This window comes from Engystomops pustulosus, chromosome 7 (assembly GCF_040894005.1).
Source record: "Engystomops pustulosus chromosome 7, aEngPut4.maternal, whole genome shotgun sequence".
In the NCBI taxonomy this organism is placed as follows: Eukaryota; Metazoa; Chordata; class Amphibia; order Anura; family Leptodactylidae; genus Engystomops; species Engystomops pustulosus.
The window spans coordinates 146922077-146947784 of NC_092417.1; the positions used below are offsets into that span (position 1 = coordinate 146922077).

The window sequence follows — 25708 nt, forward strand, 5'->3', positions numbered from 1 at the left end:
ACGGCCGGAGGTGAACGGGCTTGTTGCCACTGAGTGGGGTGTTTAGCATTCATATGCCTGCGCATACTGGTGGTAGTTAAGCTAGTAGTGGTGGAACCCCTGCTGAGCCTGGTTTGGCAAATGTTGCACACCACAGTCCGTCGGTCATCCGGTGTTTCCTTAAAGAACCTCCAGACTTCTGAAAATCTAGCCCTCGTCGCAAGAGCCCTCGCCACGGGAGCTTCACTAGTTGACACATTTGGCGCTGATGCACCAGCTCTGGCCCTGCCTCTCCGTCTGGCCCCACCACTGCCTCTTCCAACCTGTTCTGGTCGAGAACTCTCCTCCGTCTCAGAAGCACTGTGTTCACCCGGCCTCTCAACCCAGCTTGGGTCTGTCACCTCATCATCCTCCGATCCCTCAGTCTGCTCCCCCCTCGGACTTCCTGCCCTGACAACAACTTCCCCACTGTCTGACAACCGTGTCTCCTCATCGTCGGACACCTCTTTACACACTTCCACTATGTCAAGAAGGTCATCATCACCCACAGACTGTGACTGGTGGAAAACCTGGTCATCGGAAAATTGCTCAGCAGCAACCGGACAAGTGGTTTGTGACTGTGGGAAGGGTCCAGAAAACAGTTCCTCAGAGTATGCCGGTTCAAATGCCAAATTTTCCTGGGAGGGGGCAGACTGGGGGGGAGGAGGCTGAGGTGCAGGAGCTGGAGGAGTGGCGATTTCGGTGACATGGGTGGACTGCGTGGAAGACTGACTGGTGGACAAATTGCTCGAAGCATTGTCAGCAATCCACGACATCACCTGTTCGCACTGTTCTGGCCTCAACAGTGCTCTACCACGAGTCCCAGTAACTTCAGACATGAACCTAGAGAGTGTAGCTCTGCGGCGTTCCCCTGCTCCCTCATAAGCAGGTGGTGTCTCACCCCGGCCAGGACCACGGCCTCTGACCCCTGCAGTAGTTGGACGCCCACGTCCCCGCCCTCGTCCTCTACCCCTAGCCCTCGGGTTAAACATTTTTAAAATGAGAGTTATAACTTTCATTTTTTTTTAACTTTTTTTTTGTGTTTTTTGTTTTTTTTTGTGTTTTTGAGTTTTTAAAACCAAACGATGCTATCCTATTGCTATGGCTATTTTCTAGCCAAGTATGAAAGCACACTACTATGCCATATGAGATGACACTGAGTTATTAAACAAAATAAACGTAAAATAAAAAAGGACAAATGGCAGACTGTGCCTAATTGAAATCCAACCCCTACTAAATTTTCCCACTTCGGTCTTTGCAATGGATATGTGCGTCACTAAGCGCAAAACACAGCGGTCGCAAGTCTCACTACAAATTGCTCACAATTGGCTAGTAGATGCAATGCAGCAAGTACAGCCACCAGCAGATCAACCAGAAATCAAATATATAACGCTACTGTAGGCGTAAGTAAGCCGTTTGGATTCTCCTATGGCTATTTTCTAGCCAAGTATGAAAGCACACTACTATGCCAGATGAGATGACACTGAGTTATTAAACAAAATAAACGTAAAATAAAAAAGGACAAATGGCAGACTGTGCCTAATTGAAATCCAACCCCTACTAAATTTTCCCACTTCAGTCTTTGCAATGGATATGTGCGTCACTAAGCGCAAAACACAGCGGTCGCAAGTCTCACTACAAATTGCTCACAATTGGCTAGTAGATGCACTGCAGCAAGTACAGCCACCAGCAGATCAACCAGAAATCAAATATATAACGCTACTGTAGGCGTAAGTAAGCCGTTTGGATTCTCCTATGGCTATTTTCTAGCCAAGTATGAAAGCACACTACTATGCCAGATGAGATGACGCTGAGTTATTAAACAAAATAAACGTAAAATAAAAAAGGACAAATGGCAGACTGTGCCTAATTGAAATCCAACCCCTACTAAATTTTCCCACTTCAGTCTTTGCAATGGATATGTGCGTCACTAAGCGCAAAACACAGCGGTCGCAAGTCTCACTACAAATTGCTCACAATTGGCTAGTAGATGCACTGCAGCAAGTACAGCCACCAGCAGATCAACCAGAAATCAAATATATAACGCTACTGTAGGCGTAAGTAAGCCGTTTGGATTCTCCTATGGCTATTTTCTAGCCAAGTATGAAAGCACACTACTATGCCAGATGAGATGACGCTGAGTTATTAAACAAAATAAACGTAAAATAAAAAAGGACAAATGGCAGACTGTGCCTAATTGAAATCCAACCCCTACTAAATTTTCCCACTTCGGTCTTTGCTATGGATATGTGTGCCACTAAGAGCTAAACACAACGGTAGCAAGTCCCCCTGCTAATTCCTCACAAAATGGTACTAGATGCAAATAAAAAAAAAAAAAAGTAGAACGTTATTGTAGCCCTAAGAAGGGCTGTTGGGTTCTTGGAGAATCACTCCTGCCTAACAGTAAGCTAATAGAACACCCTAACGCTTTCCCTGACCAGCAGCAGCTCTCTCCCTAGCGGCATCCAGACACAGAATGATCCGAGCAGCGCGGGCAGCGGCTAGTCTATCCCAGGGTCACCTGATCTGGCCAGCCAACCACTGCTATCGACGTGTAAGGGTACCACGTCATGCTGGGTGGAGTGCAGAGTCTCCTGGCTTGTGATTGGCTCTGTTTCTGGCCGCCAAAAAGCAAAACGGCGGGAGCTGCCATTTTCTCGAGCGGGCGAAGTATTCGTCCGAGCAACGAGCAGTTTCGAGTACCCTAATGCTCGACCGAGCATCAAGCTCGGACGAGCATGTTCGCTCATCTCTAATTATGACCACTGATAGTCTCAAGCGTTAGATTGACAGTACACAACAGCAAAAAACAACCTCGTGCCATTCGGTATTTTTTAATGGGCTGCGCCCAATAGCACTAGATGTTTTAACTATTAATGGATCAATGACCAAGGACATTAATTCTCAGCTTTGATTCATAAAACATCCGCTTGACTCTTTATTTTGCGGTAGAGTATTATACTTTAATTGCTGGGTTTGTGTTTTATGAGTATCTGGGGTCGCTGGTTTCCTCTTAGCATAACCTTTGGTCTGGAGAATTTCAGTGTGATTGTGGGTTCTATTCTTTCTATCTCTTCACCTTTAGTATCTTTTATTATTCACTGACCCTCAATGGTATTTTGTTGGAGCACATCTCCAAATACTTTGGAACCAAACCTATTCTTTCCATGTCTTTCCCATATATTCAGTCTCCTACACATTTTCCCATTCAGGTTCATCAGGGAAGTTAAAGGAAACCTGTCAGGGTGATTTGGGACACTAAACCCCCCAAGAGGTCCTTACTGACTGGTGGTTTAGTGTCCCAAATTGCCCTGTAGTATTTTTGAGCTGTGGTTTAAAAAAAATAAAACTTTATATATACCTCGTCCCTTATTTCCTTGGTACATACGAGTTCTGGCAACTGACAGCTCAACTTTATTGCGCCTGCTCCATTGGTACGGCGTATGCGCAATGAAGCCGGGGCTTTATCCTGGCTTCACTTGCCAGACCGTTAGAGGAGCATGGGGCTTCTTCAGAATCACATCTAGGTAAGTATAAAAGTTTATTTTTTAAATGTTTCTCTATGTACCGGCTTCAAAAAGGTCTATTTGGGACCCTAAACCACAGGTCCCAAATCAACCTAAATTATCCTCTTTAACTTTTGAATCTGTACAGCATAGACTCTCCTCATTGCAAGGTCTCTGTCAATGCTGTCTAGCAAATTCTAAAAAAAAAAATCTGTGTAGCTGCCAGGAACAGCTGGTAGCTGCAGTTGCATGACATATCAGCAGCAGGACTTGGGACTTCATGTGAAATCCTGTGTTCTTCTGGTTTCAAGCAGATGGAGGGGGCTGTGCTGTCAGTACTTTAGGCCATGTCTTTGTCTATACCCTCCAACCACTGATAAAGAAGTAGTTATCATATAGAAGGTGTGCATACAGTAATGATCGTAGAGCCCCCTCCAACCTCTAGAAGTCAGCAGGACACAGGACCTAACAGAAAGTCTAGAGTCCTGCTGCTGGGGGGGGTCATGTGACCCACCATTCCTGGGGGCTACACAGAAACTTTATTACGGTAGCTATAAAATGGGTGACACTATAACATACTAAAGTTTTGGGTTTTTTTATCAGTAGTCAACCACTTTTACAATTATAATGGGAAAATACATAAATATGGGAATACTGTAGTTAAATGTCCTATTTTTATCCTTTCTCATATTTTTTTTTTCCTTTCATTCTAAAAATAAGTTTCATTCAGGAAAGAATAGGAACAATAACTCAGATTGTATCTAAACCGGGCAGAATTTCCATACAAAAGCCTAGGAAGGGTTTGTTTGTAACATTTTCGGAGGAGACTATAAATATGGTCAGTAGGTCACAATATTGGCACTTTTAATTGAACTGTTTCATCCAGGTTGTTGGAACTGAAACAATTAGATCCTGATATTGAACAGTAAATATTTGACTGCTTTCATCTGAACTTTTTATCTTCCGGACATAAAACAGTTGGAAGATCCTGGAGGAAATGTTAGATGTAGCAAATTACTCTTCTAAGCTTTAGTTTTATCTCTAGAATTAATTTTACGCCCATCTGCACAAGAACAAAGTCAGAAAGTAAGAAGCTGCTAATAGAGGTAGATGACCAGATTATACTTGATACGCACTTTAAAACCTGGAAATCTCAGGATTTTCTTTCAAAATGAGGGGTAGTACATTATAGTTTTTGTAGAGGTGCTCTTAAATCAACCAACAAGTAAAATCTACACTGCGTAATACAATTTGCAAGCTTTTCTGATATATATATCTATCTTGTTGCCCAACAGAGGTGTAACTTGAGGGGCACCGAGGGTGCGGTTGTGCTGGGCCCAAGAAGCTTAGGGGGCCTGTAAGGAGTCACTTTCCCATATGAGAAGACTTATACTATAAACCATATTTTATAGTTGGGGACCTGGCTCAGACTTTGCACTGGGGCCCATCAGCTTCAAGTTAAGTCATTGCTGCCCAGTGATCAGTATTTATATACTAATATTAACCTGCTGATTCACCTCTTTTTCTACATCAAACAGTATCATGAAAATAAATTAAGTCAAGATAAAACTTTTCAACACTGGGAAACAGGAAAGGTACTATAAAAAAAAGCTAAAAGCTTAAAAGCTTTTAAAATGCCCTAACAATACAGTTTCTACTTGTGGATTATTTATTAAAGTAAACTTTGGAGATTTTTTATTAGCACTGGCTTGCAAAAGGATTCATACCCCTTGAACGTTTTCTTATTTATTATTGATATTTTATGGGTTAAAGCATTGTTTTTTTCGAGGTGCAAAGAAAATGTGACATGCATTTGCAAATTTTTGCTAATTAAAAAAGAAAAATGTGAGTGCATACATATTCAGTCCGCTGTATATACCTATATTGATTCCAGTTTGTCAAACTGCCTTTAGAATTCACATGATTAGTAATTAGAGGATATATGTATGTAATTCATCATCAGTATAACTACAGATGTTTTGAGAAGGCCTCAAAAGTTTGTAAGAGAACATATATGAACAAACAGCATCATGAAAGCCAAGGGACACTCCATGGATAAGGCGGTGACAGAGTAATTGCATGGTTAGATTTTTTTAATTGTATTGTTTGTAAGTATTGTTCAATCGATCATCCATAGATGGAAGGAGAATGACACCACCTAAACTCCCTAGAAAAGGAGAAACATATATGAGGTCCACAGCTTCCTCAGATGTGAAAAACCATAATTAAACTTGGTATCCTAAATTCCAAATTCAGTGTGTGGAGGAAAGCGTTTTTGCGATGGGAAGACAGGGAAATTCTGCTGGGGTACCTATTAGAGGCTATAAAAGACTTGAGGCTGTGGCATAGGTTCACATCACAGCAGGATAACCTAAACATATAGCCAAGGTTACAAGGGAATGTATACATCAAAGCATATCCATGTATTAAAATGACCCAGTCAAAGCCTGGACATAAATCCCATTGAGAATCTGTGGCTGCACTTCAAAATTGGTGTTTACAAACGTTTTCCAAATAATTTGAACATGTGTTATGCAAAGAAGAATGGGGAAAAATTCCATCCTCTAAATGTGTGATGCTGGTAGAGACATACCCTAACAGACTTGAAGTCTTCATTGTAGATAAAAGGAATCCTACAAAGGGGATGGGAGATATTCACATCACACTTTTCAGTTTTTACATTTTCCAAAATTTGCAAAAGCAGATCATTTTCTTCATGCTTCACAAATACTTTGTCTTGCTTCGTCACTTAAACATCAGTAATTTCCGGACCCTAGTAAAAAGCCTCTCACTCTGCCAAACCAGTTCCCTACACTGTACTGAAGAGATGCAACCACATCGGAACAGTGCTGTCTAGCGTTCTTGAATAGATATATCGGTTTAGCATTATGTCATTTTGGTTCTTTATATCATTAGACTTCCTGAAAGTCATGCTTGACACCACGGGAGCTTCCCTACAAGGTAGCTAAAATAGATGTAGTTTGCCTTTTTTCCTAGATTCCCCAGGCGGAGCATCAATGGCTATAAGTCTCCAAGCGTCTGTAAGACATCCGTTAAGCTGGACCTCAGAGTCAGAAAAGGGTAAGTACACTTTCAATTTTTTTTTTCTGGTTAACCCAAGGGGTTTCTCAGGATTCCTGGAAAAATTGTACCTGAATATATACAAAACTTACACAACTGTTGCCCATAAATAAATCAAAAGAAGTTATGGTATTATAAATGTGTAGTAAGGTGAACATATACATCATGATTGCACATTACAAAACTAAAGAAGTGGATTGGGAAAGGAATAAAAGGAAGCCTGCACATACAGTAGCAGGTCACATGTGAAGTCAGGAAAAAAAGACTTCACAAGACCACCTGCCGATTTAATGGAAGTTGATTAGAGATGAGCGAACATGCTCGTCCGAGCTTGATGCTCGTTCGAGCATTAGCGTACTCGAAACTGCTCGTTGCTCGGACGAATACTTCGCCCGCTCGAGAAAATGGCAGCTCCCGCCGTTTTGCTTTTTGGCGGCCAGAAACAGAGCCAATCACAAGCCAGGAGACTCTGCACTCCACCCAGCATGACGTGGTACCCTTACACGTCGATAGCAGTGGTTGGCTGGCCAGATCAGGTGACCCTGGGATAGACTAGCCACTGCCCGCGCTGCTCGGATCATTCTGTGTCTGGATGCCGCTAGGGAGAGAGCTGCTGCTGGTCAGGGAAAGCGTTAGGGTGTTCTATTAGCTTACTGTTAGGCAGGAGTGATTCTCCAAGAACCCAACAGCCCTTCTTAGGGCTACAATAACGTTCTACTTTTTTTTTTTTTATTTGCATCTAGTACCATTTTGTGAGGAATTAGCAGGGGGACTTGCTACCGTTGTGTTTAGCTCTTAGTGGCACACATATCCACCTCAAACACCAAAGTGGGAAAATTTAGTAGGGGTTGGATTTCAATTAGGCACAGTCTGCCATTTGTCCTTTTTTATTTTACGTTTATTTTGTTTAATAACTCAGCGTCATCTCATCTGGCATAGTAGTGTGCTTTCATACTTGGCTAGAAAATAGCCATAGGAGAATCCAAACGGCTTACTTACGCCTACAGTAGCGTTATATATTTGATTTCTGGTTGATCTGCTGGTGGCTGTACTTGCTGCAGTGCATCTACTAGCCAATTGTGAGCAATTTGTAGTGAGACTTGCGACCGCTGTGTTTTGCGCTTAGTGACGCACATATCCATTGCAAAGACCGAAGTGGGAAAATTTAGTAGGGGTTGGATTTCAATTAGGCACAGTCTGCCATTTGTCCTTTTTTATTTTACGTTTATTTTGTTTAATAACTCAGCGTCATCTCATCTGGCATAGTAGTGTGCTTTCATACTTGGCTAGAAAATAGCCATAGGAGAATCCAAACGGCTTACTTACGCCTACAGTAGCGTTATATATTTGATTTCTGGTTGATCTGCTGGTGGCTGTACTTGCTGCAGTGCATCTACTAGCCAATTGTGAGCAATTTGTAGTGAGACTTGCGACCGCTGTGTTTTGCGCTTAGTGACGCACATATCCATTGCAAAGACCGAAGTGGGAAAATTTAGTAGGGGTTGGATTTCAATTAGGCACAGTCTGCCATTTGTCCTTTTTTATTTCACGTTTATTTTGTTTAATAACTCAGCGTCATCTCATCTGGCATAGTAGTGTGCTTTCATACTTGGCTAGAAAATAGCCATAGGAGAATCCAAACGGCTTACTTACGCCTACAGTAGCGCTATATATTTGATTTCTGGTTGATCTGCTGGTGGCTGTACTTGCTGCAGTGCATCTACTAGCCAATTGTGAGCAATTTGTAGTGAGACTTGCGACCGCTGTGTTTTGCGCTTAGTGACGCACATATCCATTGCAAAGACCGAAGTGGGAAAATTTAGTAGGGGTTGGATTTCAATTAGGCACAGTCTGCCATTTGTCCTTTTTTATTTTACGTTTATTTTGTTTAATAACTCAGCGTCATCTCATCTGGCATAGTAGTGTGCTTTCATACTTGGCTAGAAAATAGCCATAGGAGAATCCAAACGGCTTACTTACGCCTACAGTAGCGTTATATATTTGATTTCTGGTTGATCTGCTGGTGGCTGTACTTGCTGCAGTGCATCTACTAGCCAATTGTGAGCAATTTGTAGTGAGACTTGCGACCGCTGTGTTTTGCGCTTAGTGACGCACATATCCATTGCAAAGACCGAAGTGGGAAAATTTAGTAGGGGTTGGATTTCAATTAGGCACAGTCTGCCATTTGTCCTTTTTTATTTCACGTTTATTTTGTTTAATAACTCAGCGTCATCTCATCTGGCATAGTAGTGTGCTTTCATACTTGGCTAGAAAATAGCCATAGGAGAATCCAAACGGCTTACTTACGCCTACAGTAGCGCTATATATTTGATTTCTGGTTGATCTGCTGGTGGCTGTACTTGCTGCAGTGCATCTACTAGCCAATTGTGAGCAATTTGTAGTGAGACTTGCGACCGCTGTGTTTTGCGCTTAGTGACGCACATATCCATTGCAAAGACCGAAGTGGGAAAATTTAGTAGGGGTTGGATTTCAATTAGGCACAGTCTGCCATTTGTCCTTTTTTATTTTACGTTTATTTTGTTTAATAACTCAGCGTCATCTCATCTGGCATAGTAGTGTGCTTTCATACTTGGCTAGAAAATAGCCATAGGAGAATCCAAACGGCTTACTTACGCCTACAGTAGCGTTATATATTTGATTTCTGGTTGATCTGCTGGTGGCTGTACTTGCTGCAGTGCATCTACTAGCCAATTGTGAGCAATTTGTAGTGAGACTTGCGACCGCTGTGTTTTGCGCTTAGTGACGCACATATCCATTGCAAAGACCGAAGTGGGAAAATTTAGTAGGGGTTGGATTTCAATTAGGCACAGTCTGCCATTTGTCCTTTTTTATTTTACGTTTATTTTGTTTAATAACTCAGTGTCATCTCATATGGCATAGTAGTGTGCTTTCATACTTGGCTAGAAAATAGCCATAGCAATAGGATCGCATCGTTTGGTTTTAAAAACTCAAAAACACAAAAAACACAAAAAAAAGTTAAAAAAAAATTAAAGTTATAACTCTCATTTTAAAAATGTTTAACCCGAGGGCTAGGGGTAGAGGACGAGGGCGGGGACGTGGGCGTCCAACTACTGCAGGGGTCAGAGGCCGTGGTCCTGGCCGGGGTGAGACACCACCTGCTTATGAGGGAGCAGGGGAACGCCGCAGAGCTACACTCCCTAGGTTCATGTCTGAAGTTACTGGGACTCGTGGTAGAGCAGTGTTGAGGCCAGAACAGTGCGAACAGGTGATGTCGTGGATTGCTGACAATGCTTCGAGCAATTTGTCCACCAGTCAGTCTTCCACGCAGTCCACCCATGTCACCGAAATCGCCACTCCTCCAGCTCCTGCACCTCAGCCTCCTCCCCCCCAGTCTGCCCCCTCCCAGGAAAATTTGGCATTTGAACCGGCATACTCTGAGGAACTGTTTTCTGGACCCTTCCCACAGTCACAAACCACTTGTCCGGTTGCTGCTGAGCAATTTTCCGATGCCCAGGTTTTCCACCAGTCACAGTCTGTGGGTGATGATGACCTTCTTGACGTAGTGGAAGTGTGTAAAGAGGTGTCCGACGATGAGGAGACACGGTTGTCAGACAGTGGGGAAGTTGTTGTCAGGGCAGAAAGTCCGAGGGGGGAGCAGACTGAGGGATCGGAGGATGATGAGGTGACAGACCCAAGCTGGGTTGAGAGGCCGGGTGAACACAGTGCTTCTGAGACGGAGGAGAGTCCTCGACCAGAACAGGTTGGAAGAGGCAGTGGTGGGGCCAGACGGAGAGGCAGGGCCAGAGCTGGTGCATCAGCGCCAAATGTGTCAACTAGTGAAGCTCCCGTGGCGAGGGCTCTTGCGGCGAGGGCTAGATCTTCAGAAGTCTGGAGGTTCTTTAAGGAAACACCGGATGACCGACGGACTGTGGTGTGCAACATTTGCCAAACCAGGCTCAGCAGGGGTTCCACCACTACTAGCTTAACTACCACCAGTATGCGCAGGCATATGAATGCTAAACACCCCACTCAGTGGCAACAAGCCCGTTCACCTCCGGCCGTGCACACCACTGCTCCTTCCCCTGTGTCAGCTGATAGTCAGCCCCCTGCCCAGGACCCTGCCACAAAAACCCCATCGTCGCCTCCACGATCCTCCACAGCATCCACCAGCGTTCAGCTCTCCATACCCCAGACGCTGGAGCGGAAACGCAAATATAGTGCAACCCACCCGCACGCCCAAGCCCTTAATGTGCACATCTCCAGATTGCTTAGCCTGGAGATGCTGCCCTATAGGCTAGTAGAGACCGAGGCCTTTCGCAACCTCATGGCGGCGGCCGCCCCTCGGTATTCGGTCCCCAGCCGCCACTACTTTTCCCGATGTGCCGTCCCAGCCCTGCACCAGCACGTATCAGACAACATCATCCGTGCCCTGACCAACGCCGTTTCTGACAAGGTCCACCTGACCACGGACACGTGGACGAGTGCTGCCGGGCAGGGCCACTATATATCGCTGACGGCACATTGGGTTAACTTGGTGGAGGCTGGGAGCGAGTCTGACCCTGCGGCTGGTCATATACTGCCGACGCCGAAAATTGCGGGGCCTACCTCGGTCCTGGTGTTTCAGGCCTACTATGCCTCCTCCTCCTCCCACCCCTCCTCCACCTCCTCCTCCGAACTACCATCCGTGGGCACGGCGCCATCAGTCGGTAGCTCTAGGCACAGCAGCAGTGCCGTCGCTAAGCGACAGCAGGCGGTGCTCAAACTGCTGAGCCTAGGCGATAAAAGGCACACCGCCCAAGAGCTATTACAGGGCATCACGGCGCAGACTGATCTGTGGCTGGCACCGCTGAACCTGAAGCCAGGCATGGTTGTGTGTGACAACGGCCGTAACCTGGTGGCGGCTCTGCAACTCGGCAGACTGACACATGTGCCATGCCTGGCCCATGTGTTAAATCTGATAGTTCAGCGTTTCCTCAAGACATACCCCAATCTGTCTGATTTGCTCACGAAGGTGCGCCGCATCTGTGCGCATTTCAGGAAGTCCAGCACAGATGCTGCCACTCTCAGGGCAGCGCAGCGCCGCCTCCAACTGCCCGCTCACCGACTGTTGTGCGACGTGCCCACGAGGTGGAATTCAACACTGACCATGTTATCCAGAGTTTACCAGCAGCGCCGAGCGATTGTAGACTGCCAGATGTCAACTTCCACCAGAACTGGTAGTCAGGTCAGTCAGCTTCCTCAAGTCTACAATGAGGAGTGGACGTGGATGTCTGATATCTGTCAGGTGCTGAGTAACTTTGAGGAGTCAACACAGATGGTCAGTGGCGATGCCGCCATCATCAGCCTCACCATCCCGCTGCTTGGCCTGTTGAAAAACTCTCTGATCAGCATGAAGTCGGAAGCTTTGCGCTCGTCACAAGAGACGGGGGAAGAAGATTCCCTTGTTGATAGCCAAAGCACCCTCAGGTCTGTTTCTCAGCGCATATCGGAGGAGGTGGAGGTGGAGGAGGATGAGGAGGAAGAGGAGCAGAATGTTGGCGAGACACAAGAGGGGACCATTGTTGAGTCCTTCACTGTTCAGCGTGTATGGGCAGAAGAAGAGGAGTTGGAGGAGTTGGAGGAGGAGGAAATGGACAGTCAGGCCAGTGAGGGGAGTGAATTCTTACGCGTTGGTACTCTGGCGCATATGGCAGATTTCATGCTAGGCTGCCTATCCCGTGACCCTCGCGTTCAAAGAATTTATTCCAGCACCGATTACTGGGTGTTCACTCTCCTGGACCCACGGTACAAGCAAAATCTTTCCACTCTCATCCCTGCAGAGGAAAGGAGTGTGAGAATGCATGAATACCAGCAGGCCCTGGTGCACAAGCTGAAACAGTATTTCCCTTCTGACAGCGCTAGCGGCAGAGTGCGTAGTTCTGCGGGACAAGTAGCGAGGGAGAGTAGGTGAGCAGGCAGCTTGTCCAGCACTGGCAAGGGTACGCTTTACAAGGCTTTTGCCAGCTTTATGTCACCCCAGCAAGACACTGTCACCTGTCCCCAGTCTCGGCAGAGTAGGGCTGATCTTTACAGAAAGATGGTGAGGGAGTACGTAGCTGACCATACCATCGTCCTAAATGATCACACAGCTCCCTACAACTACTGGGTTTCAAAGCTGGACATGTGGCACGAACTGGCGCTGTACGCCTTGGAGGTTCTTGCCTGCCCTGCCGCTAGCGTCTTGTCCGAGCGGGTTTTCAGTGCAGCTGGTGGCATCATCACCGATAAGCGTACACGCCTGTCGACTGACAGGCTGACACTTATTAAGATGAATAAAGCCTGGATTTCTCATAATTTCCAATCTCCACCAGGTGAAGGAAGCTCAACCTGAATAATTGATCCACTCCTCCTCCTCCTCATTTTCCTCCTTCTCCTCCTCTTTGTACAGTAAAGCAGAGGAAACTGGCTATTTTTTGACAGGGCCCACTGGCTCTAGCTATAGTACTTTATGCATTTAATTTTTCTGGAGGGCCACCTACCCGGTCCTCTGTTTTAAACAATTTTTGGGAGTGCCACATACAGGCACTCAATCTATTCAATTTTTCTGGAGGGCCACCTACCCGGTCCTCTGTTTTAAACAATTTTTGGGAGTGCCACATACAGGCACTCAATCTATTCAATTTTTCTGGAGGGCCACCTACCTGCTCCTCTGGTTTGAAAATTTTTTTGGACTGCCACATATAGGCACTCAATCTATTCCATTTTACTGGAGGGCCACCTACCTGCTCCTCTGGTTTGAAAAATTTTTGGGACTGCCACATACAGGCACTATCCAAATTAAATTGTCTCCATAGCAGCCTCCACACGTTGTCTCCATTGCTACCTCCAAAAGTCGTCCATATAGCTGCCTCCATACATCGTCCCTTTATCAAACGAGGTGTGTCAGGCAGAAATTTGGGTTGTTTTCATGGATTCCACATCAAAGTTGTTAACTTTGTCGCCACCCTGCTGTGTTATCCACAAAATATACTGGCAAACTTTTATCATTTACCAATATTATTTCAGCGCTTCTTGCGCATCTGTTTACATTCCCCTCACCCGGCATATCCTAAACTTATAAGAACGCTACTACACTTGATCTTATACAAAAGGTTCTTAGAAGTGCTGTTTGGGGAGTAGCCTAGAGACAGGGGCTTGGATTGGCGAAAGCTCGCCTGGCAGCGGAGCGCCAGCTCCATGCCAAGATCCAACTAACATAGTTTTAACTGCAGCACCTTTAATCTACTACTAGTTCACTGCCTCCATACATGGTCCCCTTATCAAACGAGCTGTGTCAGGCAGAATTTTGGGTTGTTTTCATGGCTTCCATGTTAACTTTGTCGCCACCCTGCTGTGTAATCCACAAAATATACTGGCAAACTTTTATCATGTACCGATATTATTTGAGCGCTTCTTGCTCACCTCCTTTGGTTCCTCTCTGCCACCCATTGGTTTGAAGCCTGAGTCCATTTAGGGTATGTCGCCATGCCACTCTCTAGCCTGCCGCTGCTGCTGCTGCCTCTGCATGCCGTCCCCTATAGTGTCAGGGTCAATTATTGGATGTTTTAGATGCTATCTAGCTTCATTCTGTCACTCTTTCATGGCCATGCTGTTGCCCATAATTTTGGCATAATGGTGCGTTTAAGCAGCCTCAGAGGCATCCATGCATGCTGCCCCTGCTGTTTCCTGTCCATTTCTGTGGTGTTTCCATCCTTTTCTGAGGTTCCCAGGTGTTTGGCCAAGCTTCCCTGTGCAGAGCCTTGGTCCCCTTGAAAAATGCTCGAGTCTCCCATTGACTTCAATGGGGTTCGTTATTCGAGACGAGCACTCGAGCATCGGGAAAAGTTCGTCTCGAATAACGAGTACCCGAGCATTTTAGTGTTCGCTCATCTCTAAAGTTGATTACCGTAGAAATAATTTATAACATTGGTAAAAACATATGGCACAAAAGGAATATGATGAGAATAAAGGAAAACTAGGGATTCTTATTTCATGGAATAAAAGATTAACCATATTCAATGGGAAACGTTTTAACACTGTATTTTACATTTCATAGAGGACACTTTTGTTTACCAACCTTCCCATTGGATATCATTCATGGCACTGCCATCATAATTGCCACACATTCCACACACCTTCTTCTTGTACTGTTCATCTAACTCCACCTAGAAGAAAAAGATTTCTGAAGAGTTTAAACATTAGTAAAATCTATGGTTGCACATTACTGTATTATAGATATCTCTCAAAATAAAATTCTAGAGTTAACTCTAGACTTATTCTAGAGTTATTCTAGAATTCTAGAGTTACTTCATCCTGTAAACTCTACACTAAAACTCAGATAACTAAGAAAGTTAATGACCAAGTTTCTTACCAGTTCTACCATTTGGGTTCATGAAGGCTTATTTTTTTGAAGATATAGGATGATATAGGAGGAATTTCCCCAATGTGGGACTAATAAAGGATTATCGTATTTTATCTTATATAGTAAGACACATGGAATGGGTTAAAATGGAATGGGTAAAAGAATTATCGACATTGACAAATCTTAAAGCATACATTATGATACATTGGGTCACATGTATCATAAGTCAGGCTTTGACTGTCTGTTTTTTGGGGCTTTTCTACTGGTGCTGATGTAAATTAGCGTTTTTTCCTTAGCGGCATTTGGTCTTTAGTAAATTTGTCACTTTCAGTTCTAAGCTTATTTCTACGCCTAGTCAGTGGCAGCCATAGACTTGCGCCAAAATTTTAGAGTTTTTTTAAAAAGTCGCAACTTTCACATCTGGATTCAGGTGATAACTCAGAGAACAAGGCAGAAAAATAGACAATGGTTTGAAAGAAGACTGTTTTAGGCGCAAAAAAAGCAGATGAACACAAGCACCATGAAAAGTCTCAAAAATTAAAGAAAAAGGCAAGCCAAAAGTTTGATACATGTTCCCCATTGAGCTAATTGGGATTCAACATGGATTCAATTTAGGGTTTCTACAAGAAGTTTGCTTTTAATGAGGGTAGGAAAAGGTGGAAAATGGATGGTATCTTTTCTAGAGATTCTATGGTCTTATGAAGCCACTCACCCACATAGACAATCTAGAAGATAGTTGGGGCATTGTGTGGATGGCTTAAAAAACATCACAGGTTATAGGAAAAAAAACATTTGCTTAATCGTTATAGGTTGGAATTGATGGGACTGCGTCTTTTTCCAAACTGATATACTATGATTCTCTAAAGCACCTACAAGCTGCATCTGAAAGTTAAGCTATTGCTATATTGATCCCTATTCTTTTGATAAGTGTGACACATCAGTGTATATGTGATTATGGAGACAACCTCTACTAATCATATATAATTCATTTGTTAAAAGGAACCTGTCACCAGCCTCATGGCTATTAAACCTATAAACATACCTTACAGTACACACTTACAGTTGTTAAGTGTTCTTTAGGTATGTCCTTATTATGTTCCAGAGCTGCCTTTATTATATGCACGTAGATGTACCAGTCAAGGGGGTAGGCATCAGGATACAGGAGTCAAGCACTCACCCACCCTCAAGGCCACTTTGTCATGTAGGCCCTGCCAGCACCGCCAGCTAGCAGGTGCGCAGTGTGAAGTGTGTTGGAGATGGCGCATGCACAGTGCACGTATCTCCCTCTGGGTAAGAGCAGGGTTGGAGAGGACATAACAGGCGCACTTTGAATGTGCAAGATTTCAAACAAGAGCGCCGGAGAACTGGGAGGTGGCGGAGTTCTAGGAGGCAGGTCAAGTATCTGCTCGACGGAGGGAAGAAGGCAGGGTTTACATGACAAGGCAGTCTGGAGGTTGGATGAGCACTTGACTCCTGTACGCCGAACCACATCCTCATGACTCGTACATTTCCGTGAATATAACTTTAGTTTTCAGGATAAAGGCAGCTTTGGACTGTCATAAGGGCAATCCTAGAGAACACTTAACTGCCACTATAAGTTATGTTTCTGGATTTAAGAGCCGTGCGGCTGGTGACAGGTTCCTTTTTAATTATTTTCCCTAAATATTTGTCATAATTCTATTAAATTCTGTCATTTCTAATTATTCTTTAAAAAATCTTTAATCATACATGGCGAGGCGACAAGTCTGGCCAGGAACTTTTAGTATTTCACAATGAAGCGATTCATGTAGCACCTCTAGCTAAACTTTTGACTCTACATAAAATACTTAGCAATGTGCAAACAATGCCTGTACTTTGATTTGAATCAGATAACAAAGTGACACTGTCCAGAATGTGATGTAGATAAGCCTGTAGTACAGCTCATTATGTTATTGTTCACAACACTCCAGAGCACTTGTGCTAGGGCCTCGGAACAATTCATATTTTATTTATAAATTCTCTAAAAAAAGGAAGACGGAAACAAAAATTTTAGGCTATAATTAATTTGAATATATTAGATTTTACAAATTGCATTAAAGGGAACCTGTCACCAGATTTTACCCCATTAAGCCACTAGACCCCTCAGGTAGGGTATGAAATGTCATTTTATAGAATTCCCTCTTTTATGTGAAATCTCAGCTATTTACCTATAAAATAATTTCCTTCAAAGTCATGTAAAATATGCAGAGAAAAGTCCACATAATCTTGGCTCCTCACAAGATCATCTGCTTCTCTCTCTTACCATCTATTCTGTCTCCAGAACTTCTCCTGCACATCCCCCCATACTCAGGAACTCCCTACCAAAAGGTAAACCCAGTGCTCTGCTCCCTCGCCTTGTGTCTCCATCTACTCTCCCATACTGATTGTGAGCCCTCACATGCAGGGTCAACCCTCCACTTGTATCAGATCTGTGTAGTGTTTGTGACTTTTGTATATATGTTCTCATTGTTTAGAGGCTGAAGGAGAGTGTCACTTCAGAAGCCCCTATCTTTTGTTCTATAGCACCTATAAATGTACTTCTGGTGAGATATGAAAGATAAGAAATTCCTCTTTCAAATTACATAAGGTTTAAAATCAGACAGTTAAAGTTATAGTTATAAATGGAAATGTGAGCAGCAGATAAAGATCCAGTTACTGCCTATTTTTTAACTACTTGTAATTCCGGTTCTGTAGCTCATAGAACCACAAGGCTAATGTGCTCTGAAAGATGAGATTCTTATCTTTAATATACAACCAAAGCTACTATACAACTAAACATAGTGGCCCACATTTATCAAAAACTGTGCAAATTGCACCATGTGCAGTGGGCCTATGGAGTGTGCAGAGGGCGCTGCTCCAACAATGTGCACCAACTTTTTTGGTGCACCTTTAACATGGGCCTTGCCACACACTTCTGTCGGACTCTGCACATGCTGTCGGACGCACGGTCCGCCCATTTCAGTGTAGAATTTTGTGTCATGTTGGGTATAGTGCAGCTGCCACACAAATATGTTGTGGACACTTTCTAAATACATGTGCAAACTGTTTGCACATAAAACTGGTGCAGGGACTTTAATAAATCTGAACCGGTGATGCCTAAAGTGCAGCCACTAAACTTGACTCATGTAAGGTAAAATCATGACTATGGAGGAGATTTTTCATTGGTAAACGGGTCAGATTTCCCATAAATGAGGAAATTCTAGAAAGGACCCTTCATATCCTACCAGAGGGCACTACTAGTTGAATGGGGTAAAATCTGGTGACAGAGTCCTTTTAAGATACACCAAACAATTCTAAAACTCAAGCAAACATACAGTATGGACCTTTGGTGGCTCATTGCAGATCTGGTATTGATATTCTCAACATGATGGGGGAGATTCATTATGCCTCAAAGGCACATGAATTTCCCCTTCCCCACCACTTTTGCTGTTTCCCCCACCAGCATGCCACTTTGGGGCAGGGAGTGGGTCTGAAGGAGACTCCGGTTTTCTGATGGCAACTATAGTAAAACTGGAGGGCCAAACGTTCACGCCCCTGCCCGCCCTCCGCCCACCCTGCTCACTGCCTGCTCCCCAATAACTCCAAAGTTTTTTTTTAGTTGGGGATACAGGAAAAGTAACCGAGGAGGCAAAATGAATCTCCCCTCTTGTATTTTAGATTTCTGAATACTGTGTCCAGGCTAAACTTCTAGAAGGAGTTGCTTAAGAATTGTCATTTCACTGTTATATAATGCAAATCATATTTTGAAAAGAATCATAATTATGTTTTCCAAGATTTCCTTACCTTGAGGTTGTCACCCCAGTTCCAGAAAACTGTAATACCATTAGCAGAGATTTTTAAGTTTTCACAAGAATCTTTCACTTCAACGGCGTTCTTTTTTTCATACATAATAAAGCTGAAAGACAAGTTCCAAATTTTTGTTGGCCAAGTTCATGCTAATAAATGAATTTCCTTCTCTGTAATCAGAATGATTCTCTAATTATTTATATGCATGTTAAGAAGAACACTAAGGGGGGCATGTATCACTCCTATTGCTTTCTATTTCTTTTTTTGTGCACATTTTTGTGAGACTTTTCGCAGGTTGAGACTTTTTAGGTGCAGAATTAAGCAGCGTACCAAAGTTATCTGCCTCCAGAATGTAATGCAGAAGCCATATTTATCTTTGTAGCCCAGTTGTTTGCTCAACTTGTGAGACTTTCGGGCTTGGAATTATCCTATTCTTACATCTAATAAGTCGCAAAACAGAGCATGCTAGACCCAGACTTTTACTTTTGGTAAGCTACTATTTAGGACTGAAGTCCCGAAAGTGAGACTAAACAGTCAACTCATCACATGAAAGTAGGCCATCTTCAGGAACCTTGAAAAAGAGGCAGCCAAAAATCTATGATACATGTGCCCCAAAGTCTAGCATCACAAGGGTCTGCAGGATAGTCACTATGAAAATCAGTGGCTAACACACAGGGGCTTATTTACTAAGGGTCCACGGCCGCACTGTAGTCGGATTTTCCGACATTTTCAGGGATTGCACGGCTGTAATAGGTAATAATTTAGCAGGGGATTGTGTCACACGCGATCCGATTTTGGCACCGGCATTTATGCAACAGAAATTGGGGGCATGCCGACAGACGATCCGACTGATTCGAATTGAGTGCGGGATTTAATATTCAAATTGTGTAGCAATCAAATACACTTACATGCATTAGGAAGAAGAAGGTGAACTCTGTCGGACCTGAGCGGGGGCACATTTACTAAGACTAGTGCAGTGTGTACTATGTGCAGACTCCCTGTGTAGTGTGCAGGGGGCGCCAGATTTAGGATTTCTGGTGCACATTCTTCATCAATCACCTCACAAAATGGTTACATGTGACACAAATGTGGAGCGGACACTTCTTAAATACATGTGCAAGCAGTTTTCACCTAAAAGATGGGGCAAGCACCTTAGTAAATGTTCCCCATAGAGTGCTCTATGATTGTCAGTTATGCAAATATTGAAGAGGGCCAAACACAATACCGCAGGCTATTGCAGGTTAAAGGCAAATCTACTTCTCGTAAAGTTAACAAGACAAATAGTTAGAAGACAAAAAAATTTGAGAAAGTTTGCTTCAAAGTGCATGTTTTACGATTTAAAGGTAGTTACTACGTACAATTTGCTTTTTCTCCTTGCTCTATAACATGCTGCCTGCAGAAAGCACACTATGTACAATTGTCTCTATAACATGCTTACTGTAGATAGGACACTATGTACAATATGCTCAGCTTCTCCTGCTCTCTCATATGCCACCTTCAGATAGGACACTGCACAATATACTCAGCTTCTCCTACTCTATAACATGCTACTTCCTGATAGGACACTATGTACAATCTACTTAGCTCCTCCTGCTCTATAACATACTTCTTGCAGTAGTACACTATGATCCATCTACTCAGCTCCTCCTGCCTGTAGATAAGACACTATGTACAATTTGCTCAATTCCTCCTGCTCTATAACATGCTGTTTGCAGGTAGGACACTATGGGCCACATGTATCACTCGTTTTTTCTGTTGTTTTTGCGCCTTTTCATTCAGGCGCACCGTTTTTGCGCCATTTTTACGATTAAACGCCAAACTAGCCGCGCAGAAAAAATAAGCAGCTTTCCCTCATCTATCTTACCAGTCCAGATGTTTTGCTGCGCCTAATGATATTCATCACTTGCAACATTTTCATTTAGGCGCAAAAACAGGCGCAAAAACACTCCAGCCCGAAGGTGGTGTTATCTGAGAAGAAAGCACTGAGCCCCTTTGCAGAACAGCTCATTTCTAGCAGCAAAGCTCAGCCAGACACTGGAACAGATAATAGATACATTAGATACACTGCAGACAGGAGCTGCAGACTCTATTTACAGTTCATCACCTTCTATTTACAAAATATTCTGCAAAACGCTGAGCTCAAAGCAAGTGCTAAGAACTTTGCACAAGTTTGCAAGAAGTTTGCAGAATGTAGCAGATACGACATACAAGTGTCCCCCATGTAATTCTGCACAGTATCACCAGTGTTTCTGAGGGGGATACTGTGCAGAATTACAGGTGTGCAGCAGGAGACCAGCACTGGGGGATCCCCTCCAGGAGATGCCCCTGCTGAGGAGGTCGCTGGGTGCAGGGTGTCACACACCTGGGTGCTGCTGTGAATGTTATCTTCATTCTGGGCTGTGGGAGAAGCAGAGAGGAGCTTGTAGCAGGATCACATGTAAGTGCCCGAATCTAACATTGCGCCTAAACTGCGCCAAAATTGCGCAGTTACACTATGTGCAATCTGCTTAGGTCCTCCTACTGTATGACATACTCTGTATGACATTTCAGTACTTTATAAAACTTTAGTTCAAATTGCCTGGCTCCATGGCAGCTGTGTATGTTGAACCAGGGGGAAGAAGCAGCTTCAGCAGCCTGTGTACCTGTGCCACAGTCTCCTCATGTACAGTCTCCTCTCCTCTACACCATCCCCCTCCCTCCCTTGCCTGCTCAATGCACATGACAGGAAGTGGTAAGGGAGAGAGTTGAATGATTGTGGAGGAGACACAGGCACATGCTGGATGCAGCTGCACCTCTCATACCCGACTCAACACACGCTGCTGGTAGGGATTAAGGTAAAGTGAAATAAAGTTTAATAAATTATTGAAGTGATTCAGAATGCTGACAAAAGCATTTTTAAAATCAGCAATAACATATATACGAATGGAACCTGTCACCAGCTACAAATAACATTCCTGGTGACAGGCTCGCTTTAAGACACTGGGGCTCATTTACTAAGGGTCTGAATCATGCACGTGTTTCCCAACGATTTCCGCTTTGCCCTGAATTGCCCTGGGATTTTGGCGCACGTGATCGGATTTTGCTGCATCGGCGCCGGCTTTCACGCAACAGAAATCGGGGGGGGGGGGGGGGGGGGTGGTTTCATGACTGGACCGGGTAAGTAAATGTACCCCACTATGTACAATCTACTCAGCTTCTCCTGCTCTATAATATGCTGCCTGTGGAGCAGAATGTTTTTTCCATGTGATATATTCCCTTTAAGCTGCTAATAAAAACCATATCATTTTAGCTTTTAATTGCACTAAAAATTTACATTTTCTCACTTACTCTTTGCCATCTATAGAGATTCCTTCTGGTTTCACAACCACGTAGACATTGTCAATTTTTGCTGTAAAATATACTATGTTGTTTTCCCCTGTAGTAGGTCTGTGGACTGTGATAGAAAAGTAGGGAAGTGCGGATGTGCAGTCCGTGCACAAATCATATGTACATTTTCCTTCAAACTTGAAATTTCTGTCATCAAAGGTCTTAAAGTGATACATTCCCCATGTGCTACAGTATTTCTTGGAATCTTCAGTCTTCTGAACTGTGTAAGAGAAGAACAAAAGTAAATCACTGTAATCCTACAAGAATGTATATATACCGTATTTTTTGGACTATAAGGTGCACCAGATTATGAGGTGCACCTTATTATAAGGATGAATGACCAGCAGGTGGCAGACCTGTGCACAGTTCAAGGCAACTGTTGTCTGTCAGTACGGTTCATATATAAGGCGCACTGGACTATAAGAAAATCAAAGGATTTTTTGTGCACCTTGTAGACCGAAAAATATGGTATATATATATATATATATATATATATAAAGAGAGAGAGAAAGAGAGATAATAAGAGAGAAGTAATGTAGAATATACATGTAAAATCATTCAACAGTTAGGATCACTCTCTGCACACCTTGCGGACTCCATGTGGGCTTTACACGCAAAAAAAAAAATCCTGCAGAATATGAATTTTTATTTTTGTGGAAATAGTATTTTGATGCAGAAAATAAAATAATGATCATTTTACTTTTCTTGTGCTTCCTCACAGATTTTTGCATGCATTTTTTCACATCTAAGGCTACATTCCCACTGCCGTGAGCCCGCCGCACCGTAGCACGGCGGGCACACGGCGGTGCGGGGAGAGGAGGAGGAGGTGAGCGCAGCTCACCCCCGCCCCTCTCCGTAGCGATGTGTGGCCGCGGCGCCGTAATATGGGAAAAGATAGGACATGTCCTATTTTTTCCCGGGCACCGTAGGGTGCCGCGAGCCCATAGAAGTGTATGGGGGACGTATATCTGCCGCATATAAGTCGGCCGTATATAGGTCCCCCATACTGTAGTGTGAATGCAGCCTAAGTCTAAGGGAGAGTGGAAATCTGCATCTCCGACACTGTACAGTGGTTGATATCAAGCGTGTTTGTCTTTTGTTTTTTTTTGTGTCTTTTAACCCCTTAACGACTTGGCCATTTTGCACCTTCCTGACACGGCCCTTTTTTTGAAATCTGACATGTGTCAGTTTATGTGGTAATAACTTTGGAACATTTTAATATATCTGGGTGATTTTGAGATTGTTTTTTCGTGACACATTGTACTTCATGTAAGTGGATAAATTAAGGCAATATGTTTAGTATTTAGTTATAAAAAAAATGGAAATTTGGTCAAAATTTTGAAAAAAATGATGTTTTCCAAATTCAAAAATTTACACTTTTTGGAAAGTTAGTCATATCACCAAAATAACTTGATAACTAACATTTTCCATATATCTGCTATAACTTGGCATCATTTTTCAAACATTATTTCCTTTTTTTTGGATGTGAGGAGGCTTATAACGTTAGGTGCTATTTTTCAGATTTTCACAAAAATCGTCAAAACCTATTTTTGCAGTGACCAAGTTAGTTAGAAGTCACTTTTTAAGGACTTTATGATAGTACTCCCCCCACAAGTGATACCATTTTAGAAACTGCACCCCTCAAAATATTCAAAACAACCTTTGGAAAGTTAGTTAACCCTTTGAGCATTTCACGAGCGTGAATAATAAATGAACGTGAAATTACGGAAATCTAATTTTTTTTAACAATATATTCATTGAACACTAAATTTTGCGCCTTCACAAGGGGTTAAAAAGGAAAATGCATCTCAAAATGTTTGGTGCAATTCCTCTTGAGTATTCCAATACCCACTGTGTCAATATACAATGCTGTACGGGCACAGGGTGGCACTTGGTAGGGAAACAGCACTGTTCAGTTTTTAGAGGACAAATTTTGTTGAAATACTTTCCATGTGTCAGGATACAATTGGAGAGCCCTAGTGGTACAAAACAGAGGTGAACCCCAACAAGTGACATCATTTTGGAAAGTACACCCCTTGGAGAATTTAGCAAGGTGTAATATGTGTATGTACCCCTAAAGGTGTATGATCCAACCAGACCCCAAAAAGGAAAAAGGTGAAAATTTTCCCCAAAAAGTCACTTTTGCCCCAAATTATTCTAAGCCAAAAGTGTCAAAAGATGAAACAATCCCACAAAATATGTACAACTATTTCTCCTGGATGTAGAATTGCCCCACATGTGCAGATAAAATGTTGTATGGGTACACAGTGGGGCTCAGAAGGGAAAGAGAGATGTGTGTCTTTTAGAAGCCAAATTTGACAGAAATCTTATACATGGGTTAAGGTGCATTTGGAGAGCCCTAGTGGTACAAAACAGAAGGGAACCCCAACAAGTGACACCATTTTGGAAAGTACACCCCTTGGAGAATTTAGCAAGGTGTAATATGTGTATGTAGCCCTAAAGGTGTATGATCCAATCAGACCCCAAAAAGGAAAAAGATGAAAATTTTCCCCAAAAAGTCACTTTTACCCCAAATTATTCTAAGCCAAAAGTGTCAAAAGATGAAACAATCCCACAAAATGTGTACAACTATTTCTCCTGGATGTAGAATTGCCCCACATGTTCAGATAAAATGTTGTATGGGTACACAGTGGGGCTCAGAAGGGAAAGAGAGATGTGTGTCTTTTAGAAGCCAAATTTGACAGAAATCTTATACATGGGTTAGGGTGCATTTGGAGAGCCCTAGTGGTACAAAACAGAAGGGAACCCCAACAAGTGACACCATTTTGGAAAGTACACCCCTTGGAGAATTTAGCAAGGTGTAATATGTGTATGTACCCCTAAAGGTGTAGGATCCAAAAAGACCCCAAAAAGGAAAAAGGTGAAAATTTTCCCCAAAAAGTCACTTTTACCCCAAATTATTCTAAGCCAAAAGTGTCAAAAGATGAAACAATCCCACAAAATGTGTACAACTATTTCTCCTGGATGTAGAATTGCCCCACATGTGCAGATAAAATGTTGTATGGGTACACCGTGGGGCTCAGAATGGAAAGAGAGATGTGTGTCTTTTAGAAGCCAAATTTGACAGAAATCTTATACATGGGTTAGGGTGCATTTGGAGAGCCCTAGTGGTACAAAACAGAAGGGAACCCCAACAAGTGACACCATTTTGGAAAGTACACCCCTTGGAGAATTTAGCAAGGTGTAATATGTGTATGTACCCCTAAAGGTGTATGATCCAATCAGACCCCAAAAAGGAAAAAGGTGAAAATTTTCCCCAAAAAGTCACTTTTACCCCAAATTATTCTAAGCCAAAAGTGTCAAAAGATGAAACAATCCCACAAAATGTGTACAACTATTTCTCCTGGATGTAGAATTGCCCCACATGTTCAGATAAAATGTTGTATGGGTACACCGTGGGGCTCAGAAGGGAAAGAGAGATGTGTGTCTTTTAGAAGCCAAATTTGACAGAAATCTTATACATGGGTTAGGGTGCATTTGGAGAGCCCTAGTGGTACAAAACAGAAGGGAACCCCAACAAGTGACACCATTTTGGAAAGTACACCCCTTG

At 43.2% G+C, this 25708-nt stretch overlaps 1 protein-coding gene across 1 annotated transcript in view; it reads right to left on the reverse strand.

Annotated features, from left to right (window-relative positions):
• The window catches only part of LOC140070980 (mucin-5B-like), a 65258-nt gene extending 46384 nt beyond the window's left edge, over positions 1–18874 (reverse strand). The window contains exons 1-2 of the mRNA XM_072118151.1: positions 18769–18874; positions 14683–14770 (exon numbers count right to left, since the gene is read on the reverse strand). Of these exons, the coding sequence (XP_071974252.1) occupies positions 14683–14770; positions 18769–18873 (193 nt within the window). The 5' untranslated portion in view covers position 18874. The remainder of the gene's footprint in view (positions 1–14682; positions 14771–18768) is intronic.
• Between the last annotated feature and the right edge of the window lie 6834 nt (positions 18875–25708).